This window comes from Onychostruthus taczanowskii, unplaced genomic scaffold (assembly GCF_017590055.1).
Source record: "Onychostruthus taczanowskii isolate IOZ18803 unplaced genomic scaffold, ASM1759005v1 scaffold6, whole genome shotgun sequence".
Lineage (NCBI taxonomy): Eukaryota > Metazoa > Chordata > Aves > Passeriformes > Passeridae > Onychostruthus > Onychostruthus taczanowskii.
In genome coordinates this window covers 7,763,359-7,780,425 of record NW_024503679.1, presented here as the reverse complement: position 1 = coordinate 7,780,425, position 17,067 = coordinate 7,763,359, and the positions used below count along the sequence as shown (strand labels likewise).

Genomic DNA, 17,067 nt, shown 5'->3' with positions numbered 1-17,067 from the left:
CTACGTTTTATATATGAAGACATCCAATGAAGAAAGCCCCATACTAATAAAAAAAATTAGAAATTTTCTTTGGTACTAGAATATATATATAGAGCCATTATAGCTTTGGAACTTTTTAAGCACCGTATTTCTTTTTCCTTCAGAATTTTTTTGCAAGATACAACTAGGTGCCATTGTAGTGTTTGTTATAACATGCACAGAAATTTCAAATGATTAATACCTTGACAGTATAATCTTGTAAAAAATCATTTTTATCCACTATCTAAAATCAACTTTTAATTAAAATAATGTTATATTTGTTTTCTGATGCTAAATTACCTTATTTTAAAATTGTGTGGGATGTTGGCACATACTAGATATACAGCACCTATTTTTCTGTTGGGCTTTAACTGTCTGCCTGAAATGTGAGTTTCAATTATTAAGCATTAATAAGTATTTAGGAATGTCCTGCTATGTGAGTCAGCAGTTAATTTGGCCAGGAATTAGCTGTCTTTTGTAATCCACATTGTAGAAGGAACACACTACCTTCTTTCAAAACTGTACTGTATCTGCACAAAATTGGTATTTTTTTGACCTTGATAAGAAAGGTTTGCAGGAACAAGAGGCCAGTTGACACCTGGATGGAGCTCCAGGGATCACCTTCAGTGCACAGTGTTGGTTTTGTGTGGGCAGCCCTGACTCTGGACTGAGCTCTGCCACCACATGCTGCTTACTCTGATTTTTGTATTTATCTCTGTATGTTGTATTTACCAGACTGCCCCAGGGACACAGAGCTCGGTGGCTGAAGAGGACACACAGGACCCTGGTGTGTCACCCCAACCTCCTCAAGTCCCACAGGCCAGGGAGCGGCCGAGGGCTCCGCGCCCTCCTCGCAGAGCTGCTGCAGGCAAACAGAGTAATCCACAACACATCTGCACCAATAATGAATTACACACTCAGTACATGGGAATATTTTATTTTGACTTTACATGCGGTGTTAAAAACCCAAAGAACGTATTATTTACACATCCACAATACAAGTTTACAAGATATCTATACATGTTAAAGTACTCTATAGTAATAGAGCAGCTTCATTTAAGGGTTACTTTTTTTATGCCGTACCATTAAAAAAGATACAATCTGCGTTTACCTTTGCACAAATGGATAAAGCATCTTTTATTATTAAATTAACAGAATAAGGACTAGGTTGAATGTTAGAAATTTCAACATAAATACCGAGAGAACTCACATTACCATCTACAAGGCAGCACAATGTTACAGGAGGTTATCAGGGTTCACATACATTTATCTTCCGGGTCACACAAGTCTGTATTAATATTTGTAAAGAGAATTCGGATCAGTTTGTGTCTTCTGACAACTGAGTACATTTTAATAGTTATTAATCTGTAGTGTTTTAGTTGCAAGACAGAAGTGTTTAGGAAGGAAGATCATTGATTTTTGGATCCAGAGGTCTCAGGAAATAAATGTCCCTTACAGCCTTACAAGAAAAAAATGACTACTTCTATCCTTTATTCTTTGTTCTGTAACAGAGATCCAGTTTTTAGTGACTAACCTTTTCTCCCCTTTGAACACATAATATAAATCTCCACCGTCTCCGAAACCCGTTGCAGTTATTTGTCCCACTAATTCATGAATATTCCTCTGCCACGGTTATTTCTATAGTTATGTTCAATAAACAATGTGGTAGTGTGTAGTTTGCAAGCTAAAATAGCCATCTGTGTTGAACATCAGCTGCAAGTGGATACTGTAAACCCTACTAAATAGCTTACACAACTTTAGCAGGTGTTCCATTACCCTAGAAACCTCATTTGATTTCACATTATAACTGTTTGATCCTTCAGAGAGCTGGAGTGGAATGTTTATCATGGTAAGGTGATTTAATGCTGCTGTCTTCTTGGATTGTAGGCTGCCTTTAGTTACCATTAATTATTCTTGCGTTTTATCTTTTTTTTTTTTTTTTGGGTGCTGTTGAGAGGTTTTACAACTGGCACTCGGGAGATATGTGCTATAGTGAGAACACTTGACAGATTTAATTTTTTTTTAGTACTTTTATCATTTGCATGAATAAGGCACAAAATGCACAGATTCAGGTAAACTCACACATAATATTTACAGAATATTGTCATTACCTGCATGACTTTGGAAAAAAACAAACCTTACTTTACACAACAAAAACAAATTGATTGCACTACTGTTGAGTTTTCACAGACTGCTTCTGCCAGGCCAATTAATGTTTCTCCTTTTTTATTGACAAGAGTCTATCAGCGTATAGGGCGTTATTAAATGCAACAAAAACGTGACCTTCTCCAGTTACACAGGCGTTTGCCAAGTGAACTGACTATTAGCTGCCCTCAGTGAGAAGTACAGGGGCTCAAGTTCACAGTGGCCAGGTTTTGGATGGAGGCACTGTGGAAACACAGTAAAACTCCCCCGTTCCAGCCCAAAACACTAGATTTGAAATGCACAGCTCTGAATCAATAGCAGCATACCAGAGTTATGAGGAATTAACCATATCTGCACTCTTTGACCGGGTGACTCTTTCATCCAGGCGTTCCCCTCAGAAGGCTGTCAGAGATGCGCAGTTCATCCGTAGCTGGCTCCAGCTGAGCCCAGCGGGCTGCAGAAGGCAGAGTCATCTGTTTGTTCAGTCATGCTCAATGTAAACAATTCCATAGCATAAAAGATGCAATGGGAATCTAAGTACATACTAGTGTGTACGGTACACACACACATCCACACACACGCACAGCTTTATCTGTGGCAAAAACAAAATGCCACACACATGGAGAGAAAAAAATAATGCTACAGTTGGGCCAGAGACTTAATTCCAGCAAATTGATTATTAACCCAGCTATTCATTGAGACATTACCATTTTCTGACATTTGTGCAAGAGGCAAGGTGAATGCATACATAGTAAAATGTTCACATTTAATGGGAATGACCACACTTAATGGCAGTCTAAAATGGAACCCATTTTTCAAGTATTTGCTTACTGATTTTTTCCCAACAACTGTTGTTTAGCTATTTAGAACAGTAACGTAGCCCCCACCCCATTGTGCTACATGTCTCCTTAGCTCCAAACAAAAGAAATGTAATGACCAGCACTTTCCTTTGTTTTTTTGTGGGTTTTTTTTGTGTTTTTTTTTATGTTTGCTTGTAGCAAGTACACCAAGTCTCGCTACAGCTACATGTGGCTAGACACAGATGTTGCTCAAGTAAAGACAGTTTCTTTGGCCACTTTGTTCTCCTTAGTAACAAGCAAGTCTCTGCCTCATGTGTCTTACCACAACATCATTTCACAACCTGTACAGGTCAGTGCCCCACTTATTTTAGCACAAGCATGTCCTAGTAGCTGTATTTGTTCAGTGGTCTGACTGGCGTCGTCTGAGGGACGAATGAGGGTTTTGGTGGCACGTCAGGTTTTAGGGAGGGTGTCCTCTTTATTCCTGTGCGAGGCAGGGTGCCATTGCTCGTGTAGCTGCTTTGCCTGGACAAGGAAGGCTGGAGGTGAACGCTGACAGGCGTCCCTTGCACGTAGTCCATCTTAGTGCCTGCCGTGGGAGCCATGTACCCCCCACGATTAATACTTGGCTGTCTGGATAACAAAACACCATTTGGTGAGTTCAAGTTTTTAGGAAGGGCAGATATTGAGTGCCTCTGTGAAGAATTTTTGTGATAACCCCTCTGCCTTTCCAAAGAGGTCATTGGTACTGCAGGAGTGGTGGGAACATCCACTCGTTTTGTGGGACTGTTTCTCGGCAGAGTTGATGGAGGAGAGTATAAAGACGCCTCCCTGTTGGGAACCTTAGGTGGGATCTCAGACATATTGCCCATTGGATCTAGCATTAATGTCTGGTGGGCCACTTGAATATCTCCCATAATTGCTTTGGGATTATTAGTAGTTTCATTTAAGTGTTTCAGAAAATCATTCAGGGTGTTCCTGGAATCAACAGATCTCCTGTGGTCTCTTTTGCTGGATGATTTTGTAAGTGGATGATCAATATGTTGCATCTTTTTGTCCGCCTTGTGTGCATTAGAATTTGAGAAAGATGTGTTGTAGTCATGGGTAGCATTGGGAAGAACAATAGCACTGGGAATATGTCCATGACTTAGAGGAGAGTGGGGTGGAGGACTAGAAGGAAAAAACTGAGGGCTTTTTAGGGGGGTTTCCTTTCGTGAGGCATTGAGGTTACCGTGCGCTTTGTCCGACTGGCTCTTCATAGCCTGCAGAGTCTTTTGTTGGAGAACTGGAGTAGATTCAGGAGTTGGAAGTGCAGCTAATTCTGGAGGCTGTCCCCTGTGGTCCATCATCATGGCCTTGGTATCGCCGTTTGGAGGCAACTCCTTCCTGCTGGTCAGCAGGTTTGTGTACAGTTTGGGTGAATCAATGTTCTGCTGATACTCCTTGACAGGGCTGTCAAACAGCCCATTCAGTTTGGCAAAGCTCCCGCTGGAGTCAGTGCAGGACTGAGCCGATTCTGCATCTTTGTGTATTTTCCTGGATTTCCGGACAAATATATCCCGGTAACAGTAAACGGCCACTCCCGCAATAAAGGCTCCCAGGACAAAAGCAGCAAAGACACAAGTGATTAGGACATTCATATGTACCATTTGGTTGGACTCTCCTGATTGTACTTCCCACCTCACACCTGCAAAAGACAGGCAGGATATCATAAATCCACAGGTATTTCATACTGACACATTTCAGAAGAAGGCACCCTTCCTCATGGAAGTGTCTATTAAGCGTTTTTAAGTGCTCTGGCTGTGGTGTTGGTGTAACTCAGTAGGATCCTGCAATTTACTCCTCTGGTGAATGCAAATAATTTTATAAAAATTATAAGATAACTGTGTGTGCATGGACAAGGCTAAATGAAGACTGTCCATTTTCTCTGATAATGAGGAATGCCTGTTGCAGCTTCTCTCCTTATGTTTTGTTTAGCCTGTCCCCAAATTTCCTTTAAGGCTCACAAATAGGGGCCTTATGTTATTAACATTAATGATTTCTGCTGGAAAATTGAGGTTAGAAGGTCCTACTGGGCCAGACAGCAATTAATAACTCGTAGATGGATTTCTCTTTCCCTCTCCTGCCCAACTCATAAATCAGTATCAAAGGAGAGACAGGATTATGCAAATGTTGTGTAAAAATGTATAACATATATACTGCATTGTTACAGCCACGCTAATGGAATACAGTAGAAAACTTGTAAACTGCTCCACTCCCAGGCTGCTAGTCCTGGAGTGGCACACCTGCACTCATTATACGTGTCCATGTTCGAAGATAATGTGATTCTGTTAGAGCACTGATTTTTATTTTTACCAATAATAAACATAAATACTTGCATAACATTATAAAAAAATTTAGGTTAAGTTATTAGAGAATGTTAAAATTTAGAAACTTTTAGCTTAGACCAAGAAATTGAATATTTGATTAATTTTTTATTTGGGTATTAACAAGCTCCCTTTGATTTTTTTTAGATTTTTTAAAGCAACCACAGACATCTTGCAGCTAAGACAATGTTAGTTTTTAATGAAAGTAATTCTGTTGCTATCCCAAGAGATGTTAAAATGAGAAAGCAAGAGGGAAGAAAAGAGCCACTTTTTGTTAGAGGCAAGGCCTTTGAATATTGTTAATGTTCAGGGTTACAGGTTTTAATGGCACTGTGCAGAAGCAGAAGGAAAACATGAGTAAAGTTCACTAATAGCTATGACACAAAATGTGATTCAGAACCAAGAGCAGATGATAAAAACTTAAAGCAAAACAGAAAATAACTGCAACAAATTAAAATGACAAATGCACGGCCATAATGGCTGATAGGAAACCTGATATGCTTTGGTGAATGGTAATAAAACAGAAATGGTTTTTGGCTGGTGAAATTTTTTCAGTAAATACAGAATTGTGCAAACATGTCTGTCACCTTGCTGTGCTATGCACTGAGAGAGACTTGGGTTAAATTTTGGTTAGGGGATTGGAAGCTTCTTGATTCTGTGGCTGACTGCAGTAGTCCTATTGAATTAAAGACTCAGTTGCCATAAAAGCCTAATCAAAGGTTCACTTAGCTGAAAGAATGGCTAGAGAAAGATGAACTACAGGCAGAACAGGTTTCTTGTGTTCAGCTTAAAACCTCTGGATGTCTCAGTATGTACTGAGATCATCTCTCAACTGATGCTCATACCCAGAGGATAAAAATTCAGCACTTTCTTACTCTGACCCTTGTTCAAGACCATGTTCCAGGCAAGCAGAGTTTGGTATACACCCATTTAACACACAGATGTCTCACGGAGCTCTGCTTTGTGTTCTGTTTTGCCACTACCCCCAACCAAAATGAAAAAAACCCAAAACATAAGCAACCATTCATGAGGACTAACAGTCTAGGCCAGTGTTTAGGTTACTGCTTAAACAGTTTAAGACTGAAAACAATAAACAGAGGTGCAGAAGGTAATTTTTTTTAATGTATCCAGAACTGCCATTGATTTCAATGGGAGTTTTGGACCACTCCAGGATTAAAAAGCTGAGCTTAGTATCTGTGTTTCCCATTATAAGCTCTAAGCAGCACTTTGTCCATGGGATAAGTAGGTATGAAAAACATGATTGCACTGTCTGCGTATTCACAGGAAATGGGTGTAAAATAGAGCCCAACAATCATAACTGTTACATTTAACTTAAGCCTTAGACAATGTTGAGACTATCAGGTTTCCATTCAGCTGCAATGTATTCCCTGGTAAGGCCTTACCCTTTGGGACACCTGATAATGGATCAGAATAATCAGAAGTGTTTGGGTCATCTTGAACTACAAATTTCCGAGAGCCAGTCACTTTAGGTTTCCAGGAACCAATCACTTTAGGTGATATAACTGGGATACTTGCCATTGTGGTAATGGAAGCTGAGGAGAACTCCATGTCTGTGGTGGCAAACAGATTTTTATTAATGTGTTTCATGGCACATCTAAGCTATAGCTGGACACAGTATTTTATGGGAGTTACATGTCAGAGCAAAATGTGACCCCCCACTACACTCTGCAGAAGTACAGATGGCTGATTAAAATCAATTACTTCAAAACTGGAAGTATGAAAATAGTACATTTACACTTCAACAGCTGCTAGCCAAAAAGCCAGAAAAGCCAACTGTGAAAGCAGTGCAAAAGTTAAAGTAAGCAACTGTGGGGGTGAAAAGCACAACTTAGTCTACTTAATTGCTATATTCTTCACTGGAAACAGCATACTTGGCTGCCTTTTAAACATCTTTAAAAAAAAAGAAGTTACTTGGAACGATGCACACTCATGACAGGTTATGCCTGAGAAACCAGATCAGCTCCATTACTGCTATTATGGTATACCAGGAACTGCTGAATGAGCCATTTCTGCAGGTGGGGATAAAAGGAATGTTTTTAACCCCTATTTTGTAATGGTTCCTAAGGAACAATCCTGCAAAGATTCCGGCTCCTCTGTAACATGTTTGCTGAACAGACCCACCACAGCCTAGGTGAAAATGCACAGAGGAGGAAACCCATGAAATTTGGTTTACAGTCCAGTCTCATTTGCACCCTTGAGTATTTTGTGTTCACTGTCCCAGTAGGTTTAGGCAGGAAAGTCTATGGCTCGAGATCAGACTTGAGAAATGTACTTCAAAAGCACATTCATTCAGGACTTAAAAATAAGGTTCAATTGTATCTGTGTCATAAAATACCACATTGAAAATTCAGTTGATAAACACTCATAAAGCCAGGGAGCATTTCTGTGTGACAGTTTTGTTTTGTTTCCTTAAGTGAGTCTCTAACTTGCATTGTGGGTAAATAGATCTGGAAAATATTTGTCTCAAACGTTACTTCTTGTCAAGTTACAGAAGTGAAAATGTCAGAAATCAAAACACAAATAATGTTCTTGTTGCACTCTTACAACTTTAACATACAGACAGATTATTGTCCTATTTGTCAGTCAGAAATGTGCCCTTGGTTTGAAAGCAAAGGCCCAAGTTCCAAAAGCAAAGACTGGAAAGTAAGGCCTGAGTCTTGCTCCTGTTGAAGTCAACACAGGTTCTGCTCTTGAGTTCAACAGAGGAGCACTGGGTGTCCCTGAACATCAGGGGCTGGTGGTGAACACCTTATTAGAAAAATCACTGGAGGAGAAAGGGATGCAAAAGTCCATCTGAAAACAATGCACAACATTTTTTCTAAGCCACTTTTATCTACACAATTTCTCATTCAGCTACACAGTTCGTGATGTTAAATTTTTTTTTCCATTAGCATAAACTACTTAAAGCATTTAAAAAATAAAGAAATACACATTTTAGAAAATGTGTATTTGTGCAAAAAGCTTGCTGGGAAAGAAGGAAAAGAGAAAAGGAGAGGTAAGGAGGAAGATGATGAAGTTCTGCCATTCATCTACTAGAGATGACCAAGAGGGGCATTCACAAATGCATGGCTGGGGATCAAGAGTAAAGCTTAGTGGACTTCGTGCAGTGAAGATGTCATCTATGTTAATCAGGCTCTTTAATAAAAGATGTCTCAATAAATAATGAGCTGTTAACATGCGGCTACACAGGGTGAAGTGCTGAGTGAGAAGAGTCTGACTATCTTTACCATCAGTGGGAACATGAGTAAAAGCACAAAAATGGAGGATTGCCAACTGTGCAAAAGGAAGGAAAAAAGGGCTGAAAATGCTGAACTGAAGGAAAGTAAAGGTCATTAATTCAAAAAAATTAAAAAAAACTAACCAGATGTTGGGTCGCCAAATATTTTGTAATCTGGTGTAGCTGTAGTAGGCAAAATTTCTAAAAGAATTAAAGGAACAAGTAATCAGTAAAAAGTAACAAAAAGAAAGCAAAAGATCTCAAACCTGAGTAATGGAAAATAAAAACTAAAATATCACTGGTTACAAAAAAGAAATTCTTCAATACTTTGCTGTAGACCCCAAATAGCTGTAAACTGGTGAAGGAAAGAGAAAAACTCTGCCACCCAGGATTAAAAGCTCAGCTTTGTGAACATTCACAGTAACACCAGGTGATGTGTTCATCATGTTACTGAAAAGCTCATCAGAAATTTAACATCCACAGTGAGGTGTGGCCACAGACTATGGTGAGACATTCCAAAGGAGCAGCAGTGACTGTGCCTTACCATGGCAGTCCCCAAGCTGTGCCGTGTTGCCGTATTCGACATCTTGCACGTATCCTCCCGTGCTGTGGTTGTATGAAACAAACAAAGAGAACCTGCAATTAACAGTATTAGTAAGGATATAAATGGAGATTTTTTTTTTTCCTGGAAGCAGCAGATGGAAACATACACAACAGCCAGTGTATGGCCCACAGGATTGTACAAAATGTACAGGATAGTCCGGCTTTAAAACTATCTCTGTGTGCTTATTCCAGGAAATAGAAGAAAAACAATCCCATTTTTTAACAACTACATCATGTCTTCTCCATTGGGCATGCTCTTGGGTTTAGATACAACCATCCAATTATTCCAGTTAAAGTTTGCACTGGCTTGCTACAAAGGCCTCTTTTTAAAATACAGCTGCCAGTGCACCATATATTAGAGACTTGATTTGTGCAAAATGCCTTTGGTATGCATATATAACCCCCAGCTCCACTGCAGAGGCACAACCTTGCTCTTCCCACTGTGAATCCTGCGCTTTCATATTTGCAATTGCCTCTGCCCTGACCATGGGCATGCCTGGGAGGGGATACTGTGTCCTGTCCTCTTGGAGCTGCTCAGGTTTGCATAGTGCAATTGCTTGCCTGCCTGCTTCCAACTTCTCTTCCTACACATCTGCCTGTCCTCCTACACATCTAAAACTCCCACTGAAAGCAAATCTTCACCCAGAGGTTCCAGAATTAAGCCAGACTTAGCATTCTGTTCTCTTACAGATACAGTCCACTGGAAAAAAATCTTTAAAAAACCAGAGATTTAGTAACTGTGTGCAAGGGAAGAGCACAGGGCATGAGCTCATGTAAAGCATATTTAGAGATGCTGGGCTAACTTGAAAAGGAGTACTTACAGCATGCCTGGTGTCACTCTTCCACATGCCTCATGGTCTAACCAGCCACAGTACGGGTCCCGTGAAGCAATACATGCCCTTGCAAGAGAAAAACCCCAAAAAATCATGCATGTTTTACTTCCTTCCAAAGACATGTTGGTGCCCTTGCTTTAAGGGGGAGTTCAGGAATGGAGACATACTTTTTACATGACCCGTGACGCTCACACCGACTCAGGGGAAGTCGAACGACGCAGCTGGAGAATGCCACGAACAGAGCATGGTGATCTCTGTCCAGCTGGAGGGAAATGACTCTTCTGTCCTCCTCGCTTTCTGCATTACACCTGGTCAGCAAAAACAAGGGCAGGCCACTTCTTTAATGACTGTAGTACTTTGTGCAGTAAACATTTTATTATTGTCTGTGTAGCTTCTGAACAGAAACTTTTCACACACATAAATGTAACCTATGACTCTTTGCTGAGACATTGCTAAACAAACCTCTGAGTTATCAAATGCTGGCTTCTGACTCCTGCTAACACCTAGGTGAGAAGTTCACTGAACTATGTAGGAAAAAAAATTCCAAATCCATTTTCTTTGTTCTCTCAGTCAGCATAAGTATCATGAGAGAGCAGAAGAGTCCTGTATTGGATGGCTGTAGAGTCTAATTGGAATGCTTCCACTCCCAAATTCTTTGTGCCAAAAAATAAACAAGTTTAAAATGATCAGATATAGGTTATACACTATCAGCCACTCTTGAGCAACCCTCAAGATAAGCACAGATCATTTCTTTTTAACATCACCAAGGACTTCTGACGTTTCAGAAGTATTTGTGGGAGAGTTAGACCGTGTCACTGACGTCACTGGAGTGGAATTAGGTTATTCATTCAACCCATGCAAAATGGCAAGTGACCAAATACTTTCAGGTTATTCAACATGAGGAACACGATGAAATGACAAACAAGTGGTGATGTTGGTGATAATGAGCTAGTTTACCATAATCTTTTTTAGCTAGGTACCAAGGACTAGATGAAGACCTTAGATGTTCTGGTAATACTTACTTTGCATGATTATATGCTTCAATCTCTTCCAGTAATATGCTGTCATTCAAAGAAAAAGGCCTGGTCTTTGCCAAGATTTTAAGTACTACTCCTGCTTCTGAGCCAACAAATATGACTGTGTAGTTCTGGTAGGGTCCAGCAGCGTGGTCTACAGCAATTGCTGTCAATCTGTATCTAGCAAGACCAGAAGGCACATCATTAACAGCAAGTTGTTTTGTTTTCCTTTTCACAGGTGTTACTTTTGAACTGTCATACCTGACACGTGTTTTGGTAAACCAGGGCTCCTCAGTGACTGAGGGAACAGCTGAGTCCATCAATGGATGAGATTTGATGAAGGAGAGTGTTTCGTCTGGGAAATCAATGGAGGTTTTGTAAGCCTCTGCTAGGCCATGTTTTGCACAGCAGCCAGGTCTGAAATGAGAACAATATTGTTTTCCTCTTGATATTTTAGTTAATGAGAGAAGGCAGCCGGTTAATGAGCATCCTTATGGCTGAAACATCAAGCTCTGCTTTGGGTTTTACCCAGCAAGGCACTCAAGAGTGCAGCTGATTTAAGGTAGCTCTTTACAGGGACAATGTTATGACATTTTGAGTAAGAACCTTTTACCTTGGCTTTGGTACTTTGTCTTCAGGTACAGCTGTCCAAACAGAGTCAGGAGTCTTTTGTTCTTTAAATCTCCCTTTGAAGACTTTCTCAATGTCATCCATGCTGAAAGCACACACTGCTGAACCAGGGATACTGTGAAATTCGAAAAATAGTTTCAAGAACTCAGATTACAATGGCACCAATCTCAGTGTAAGAGAGAACCCGAGATCTGCCTTTGGTGAAAGGTTGCTCAGCTCTTACCTGTTGAGCTGTGTGGTGAATACACCCACGACAGTGGGCACTCCATTTATTTCTATTATGTCTGTGATAGACTGCAGAACATCAAAGTAGAAGAATGAATCCCCAGGAACGGAGCAGTTGAGCCGAGCTTTCAGAAAGGATGTCCAGTGCTTCTCCAGGACCCTTTGGGAGCCCCCCATGTCATTTTTGCAGATGCGTGCCACACGGGAATACACAGCCTGTGAAAGGAAAAAAAAAGGAAAAAGGGAGAGAGGCTTGAGAGATGCAAGGGAAACAGTGCTTGTTTCTGAGCTCTTAATGAAACACCAAGATAACGTTGTTAACAGGAAGCTGCCATTTATCTGCACAGAGAAGATGAAAGCAAATGGTGTTCAGCTCGTAGTGCACAGGCATCTTAATGTATCACCAAGCAAATGCATCTCCACAGTTTGCTCCCACCCTTTTCACCTTCAAAATCATATTGTTAGTGAGATTTAAAGACTTTAATTAACCATGTGTAAGGGATTTAATAATTTATTGTAGAATATCCTTCCATGGTGAGGCATGAGTATTATTCTCTGTACTGGCATGACTGAATTATTCAGTATCCAGGGACATTAGAGAAACTTCTTTGAAGCTCTCCTTTTGTGTTGTTTTCTTTTGTTTCTTTAATAAGCATGAAAACACCCTCAGCTTTTCCAGTACTTGGCACAAGAGTTAAGGCAACAGCAGCACTAAGGCAACAGCACATTGAAAGGCACCTGTAGCGAGCTCACTAACAGCGAGGCCGGAGAACAGAAACAGCTTTTTGGTGGAAGAATGCACTGCTCTAGTTCTCTTTTTTCCCCTCCCTGTAAATTAGAACCATGATAAAACTGTGCAAGCTCTGTCCTAGTTCCTTCTTCATATTATGAACTGTGCTCATTCCTGATGCTGTTTTAGGATGAGCTCCTTCTGCTATGACTCAACGCTCACGGTGACGATACTGACCTTGCCTAAAGTGTTGTGCTCTACAGCAATTTCTCGGAAGAAGAAATAAACATAGTTCCCATATTCTATGGCATGAAGGAAGTGTGGTTCTGTAAGAAAGAGCAAGGAAAAGTTACTTCAAAGAACTGCTCAATGGGTACATGACAGTGACACTGTGAGACTTGGCAACTCCTCCCCAGGTCTATGCCAGCCAAGGAGAGCTCCAGTCTTCCAGATACTTTAGGAAGTCCAAGTACAGGTACACTGGAGTTTAAATCAACTTGAAGTCTTTAGGATTAGCTAATGGAGCATAACAAGGCCCCACAGAAATTGTATTACAACTAAGGTATTTTGTTACTGCAAATTCATTTGTTGAAGAATTTAACAAAAATTCTGGGTTTTTTTCATTATGCAGCTTTTTAATATTCTGAAAGCCTCATACGTGCTGACATTGCAGCATATGTGTAAACCAGGCTGACTGTGAATAACCTGACCTTCTGTGCCACTGAAATTACATTTGCCACGTGTATGGGAAAATACTCCCCAAATTACCTTTTATCCATTTGGAGTCATACTTTATTGTTCTTAAGGCAGATCCATCCCCCATGCTGCGATAAATAACAGCATCACTTGCCAGGAAATCTGCTACTGTTGCCGAATACAATTTCCCATCTAAAATGGAAGTTGAAAACATGGTGTTAAGAGGCCTTTAATAATCTAGAGAATTCTGACTAGCCTGTATTTTTCCCCATTTCGTTACTGTCATACTTCCCCAGACTGCTGTAACCTATTTATTAACAGGTCAGCTTCTAATCCTTTGGAGGCCCTTTAAAAAATTTAAGAGCAGGGGCACCATGACACCTTTAGCTTTCCTGTGCTTGCTTTAAAAGCTCTCTGTCTCCTTTGGTGTCATTAATCATTTAGACTCATTACAAGTAAAAGTTCTTACCAGCAAAGAGGGCGACATTGGTTTGTCTGGCATCAAATGGGCATCTTGCCAAACCACTAATTTCCTCCCCATCATACTCTAATGTATTCAACTAGAGAAGAAAAATAAATGGGTGATAGTGTCATTTCTATTTTGTGCACTGGCACAAAAGCAAAACATTGTCTTTCCACAAAACTTAATTCAGCACATTGGCTTCTGTCTGTTTTTATTTCACCTTGAAGCACTCTCCAGGCACACTGGATGTATTGGCTATGGCATAACCAGTGCAAGCAAAACCAGTAACAGATTAATGACATCTTCAGTACTCTTACCCGATAGTATCTGCACATAGGGTTAAATGCATTTGTTCCACAGACAAACACCATCTCATCATTTCTTGGAACAAAGACTTTAATGAAGTTATGGCATTCATCCTGAAAAGAGAGTAAGATGTATTAATCACAAACTCCATGTATATAATAAATACTAGTGTCATTTTTCTATAATGTGCTAAACTTACTTTATGTTTGCCTTTCATAGCACAGTTCTCTCTGTCCTGCTGCTTTGATCTCCATGTTAATTTCTGTTAAAGCAGACCAGAAAGGAATGTTTGAATTCCTTGTCACAGCAAATTCTTAACCCATTAAAACAAAAGAAAACACCTCTCCCTTTCCAGCAGGCATCTACTCACCTTGCTTGGGATAACTTCTGATTTCGGAACTTCATTTAAGTTTACAGTGTAAACCTGGTCCCTGTTTGCAAAGTAAAAAGACACAAGTAAATTCATTAATTCTGTGCCTCTTTATTTGATAAGCTAAATCTATTTTCAGAATGTTATGTTAGACCAGCAACTTCTAAGAAATGCTCATGGATTTTCTGTGTTTAATGTAAATGGGAGAAGGTTGTTCATGTGTAACATGGGGTGGCTTTGATTTTTATTGGTGTGGTCCTGAGATAGCACCTGCAGTGTCCAGCTATCCATCTGTGTCTGCCCATTCTGCTGAGGACTAACCTGGGCTGTAAATATGTAAGTGTGTTATCCTCACCTCCTACAGCCCTGAGTGTCAGTCCAAGTTTAAAATGATCAGGAGAGGTTTTTATCAGGCAGGGCAGTAATATAAAAGACAGAAAAGAGCATTTGATCATTGGTTTAAGCTTAACTACAGTAACTGCAGCCTTCAAATCCAATTTTCATGCACTGGCCATAGATATAGTATATTTCTCTGGGAAATTCTGCCCCAATTCTAATTTTTATCATATTCTGCACATTTTTCGAAATGAATTTTACACATAAATGCAAAAGCAGAAGAGAAAAGAATTTTAATCTAATGAACTGAGTGAAGGAAAATTACCTGCCAGTGATATAAAGTGTGTCTCGAATTTTCAGCATTAGTTGGAAGTCCAGTCTGTGCTGAGATTCATTGCCTGAAGGGCGTCCTCTAAATACTGGATATTGCCTTGAATCTGCAAGTAAAAATGGGCTACACCATCACTCAGGATTATAGAGCTAAAGAATCAATATATAGCATTGATTAGCTGTATATACTAGGTGTAGAAGGGTTTAAACTAAATTCCTTGAGTAATGTCTTGAATATAAATGAGGAAAAGATGGCTAATGTCAGCAAATGTTCTTTTTCCTGAAGTTATTGCTGTATTTCTGATTGCTTTTTTAAGAAAATGATTAAGTGTTCCATTAAAGATACAAAGCCAGTAAACACATTTCAATTTGAAAGGAATCAGATTTTTTTAAAATATCCTGTGGGGGGGTGGGGGGTGGTGGCAGGGGCAAGGAAAAAAAAAAATCGACATTAGAATTTTTTCCCTGGTGTTTACCAGCACTTTATGCAGATTACTTACAGTGGTAGTCCACCACGTTGATGGGGTCCTCGTCTTCGGGGAAGCTGACGGCCCGGCAGCGGGACAGGCTCAGCAGCGACACCAAGGCACAGAGCACGGGGAGCCTCATGGCTGGGGACAGGTGACAGCACCGCTCAACTACCTGCGGACAGGGACACCGCGGTGAGGCTGCAGCTGCACGGGACGCTGATGGGAAACTGCTGCGTGACACAGCCCTGCTCGAAGCTGCTCTCAAACACATTGATGGTTGCTAATTTTTAGCTGGATTTACGGGCATTTCCGAAGAAATGACAACTGTCAGCCCATTTAATTCACAGAATCAGAAACAGAACATACAGGCTGCTGACCTGGCAAGAAAAATTGTCAAAATTGGGATTAGAATTTTAATTAAACTGCAATCTCTTTCCATCCCCTCAATCACCGAATGTCATCCAACACAAACCCTTTACTCATAAAGTACCTAAATCTCATCCACAAAACGTCGTGACACACACAGTGTGCCTGAGCATCCATGCTGTGTTTTAATGCCATTGCTCGTTTCCAGGCTGTGCCATCTCAGTGCTCAGTCCAACAATGTGCCCATTGTCACAGATCTGATGCCCAGGAGCAGGCACCTGATGCTCTGCCTTGTGCAGTGACTTACACACGTGCAAAGTAAATGCAAAATGCTGCCCCTGCAGCGTGACAGTGTTGTCACACACTTCACAAGGGTGGCAAGAGACTCAAATGGGGATGCAATGCTGAACCACCTTCCCAAGATGCCACTTTCCCCCTCGTTCTACCTCCTACTGTCGAAGGCTGCAGAGGCTTTCACCTGAGGGCTGTGTGTGTGCTCTGCAGATCAGACAGCACAGATCACGACAGCACCACAACATTATACAACAAAGCTTTTAAGAGGGGAAGGGAAACATAACTTCAATTAAACCACAGGGATATTTTAGTGAGCAAAATGCAACTACTCAAGTTGCAATTTGGGTAGGATACAAGAAAACACATCTCTAAGTGAAATGTGATCCTTAATGACTGCAAGTGGACTGGGCAGGGGTCATATTTCTCATTAGAAAGCTGGCAAATGTAGTATTATTCCCTCCTCCAACCTTTTGGAGGCATTCATTCAGCCCCGACTCACAGGTCAGAGCTCTGAGTCATCAGCTCAGCGCCTTGCAGTTGCCGAAATTGGTTATTAAACGCTTTGTGTAAACAGAAAAAAAGGAGAAACCTTTCCATTTTAATGTTTCAAGACTTTCAGTGTTGAATATGTTGCCAACACAAAGTGCCAGACCTGATCCAATAAAGCACAAAAGTATTAATCATTTAATAATTTGAAAAGCAATTAAAAACCCCCTTCATAACAACACTTAACCTTTCAGTAATGCTTATGGGGGACGAAAATGCTGTATTTGTTAATTGATACTATGGCTGGCTAGGGGCAGGGCTCCCTCCTTCCAGAGGCTGCTGAGCT

The 17,067-nt window shown here is 40.5% G+C and overlaps 1 protein-coding gene across 11 annotated transcripts in view; it reads right to left on the bottom strand.

Moving 5' to 3' along the window:
* Positions 1 to 815: 815 nt before the first annotated feature.
* The window catches only part of SEMA6D (semaphorin 6D), a 31,471-nt gene continuing 15,219 nt past the window's right edge, over positions 816 to 17,067 (bottom strand). The window contains exons 2-19 of one of the 11 annotated variants that reach the window (XM_041418542.1): positions 15,606 to 15,747; positions 15,101 to 15,212; positions 14,440 to 14,500; positions 14,269 to 14,331; positions 14,081 to 14,182; positions 13,770 to 13,860; positions 13,373 to 13,492; positions 12,842 to 12,930; positions 11,873 to 12,090; positions 11,633 to 11,764; positions 11,281 to 11,436; positions 11,026 to 11,199; positions 10,171 to 10,311; positions 9,992 to 10,069; positions 9,112 to 9,203; positions 8,712 to 8,768; positions 6,733 to 6,900; positions 816 to 4,650 (exon numbers count right to left, since the gene is read on the bottom strand). In XM_041418542.1, coding sequence (XP_041274476.1) covers positions 3,347 to 4,650; positions 6,733 to 6,900; positions 8,712 to 8,768; positions 9,112 to 9,203; positions 9,992 to 10,069; positions 10,171 to 10,311; positions 11,026 to 11,199; positions 11,281 to 11,436; positions 11,633 to 11,764; positions 11,873 to 12,090; positions 12,842 to 12,930; positions 13,373 to 13,492; positions 13,770 to 13,860; positions 14,081 to 14,182; positions 14,269 to 14,331; positions 14,440 to 14,500; positions 15,101 to 15,212; positions 15,606 to 15,714 — 3,267 coding nt within the window. In that variant the 5' untranslated portion in view covers positions 15,715 to 15,747 and the 3' untranslated portion in view covers positions 816 to 3,346. Of the gene's footprint in view, positions 4,651 to 6,732; positions 6,901 to 8,711; positions 8,769 to 9,111; positions 9,204 to 9,991; positions 10,070 to 10,170; positions 10,312 to 11,021; positions 11,200 to 11,280; positions 11,437 to 11,632; positions 11,765 to 11,872; positions 12,091 to 12,841; positions 12,931 to 13,372; positions 13,493 to 13,769; positions 13,861 to 14,080; positions 14,183 to 14,268; positions 14,332 to 14,439; positions 14,501 to 15,100; positions 15,213 to 15,605; positions 15,748 to 17,067 lie in introns of those variants that run through there. The other 10 variants (XM_041418543.1, XM_041418541.1, XM_041418546.1 and 7 more) reach the window with 10 other exon arrangements.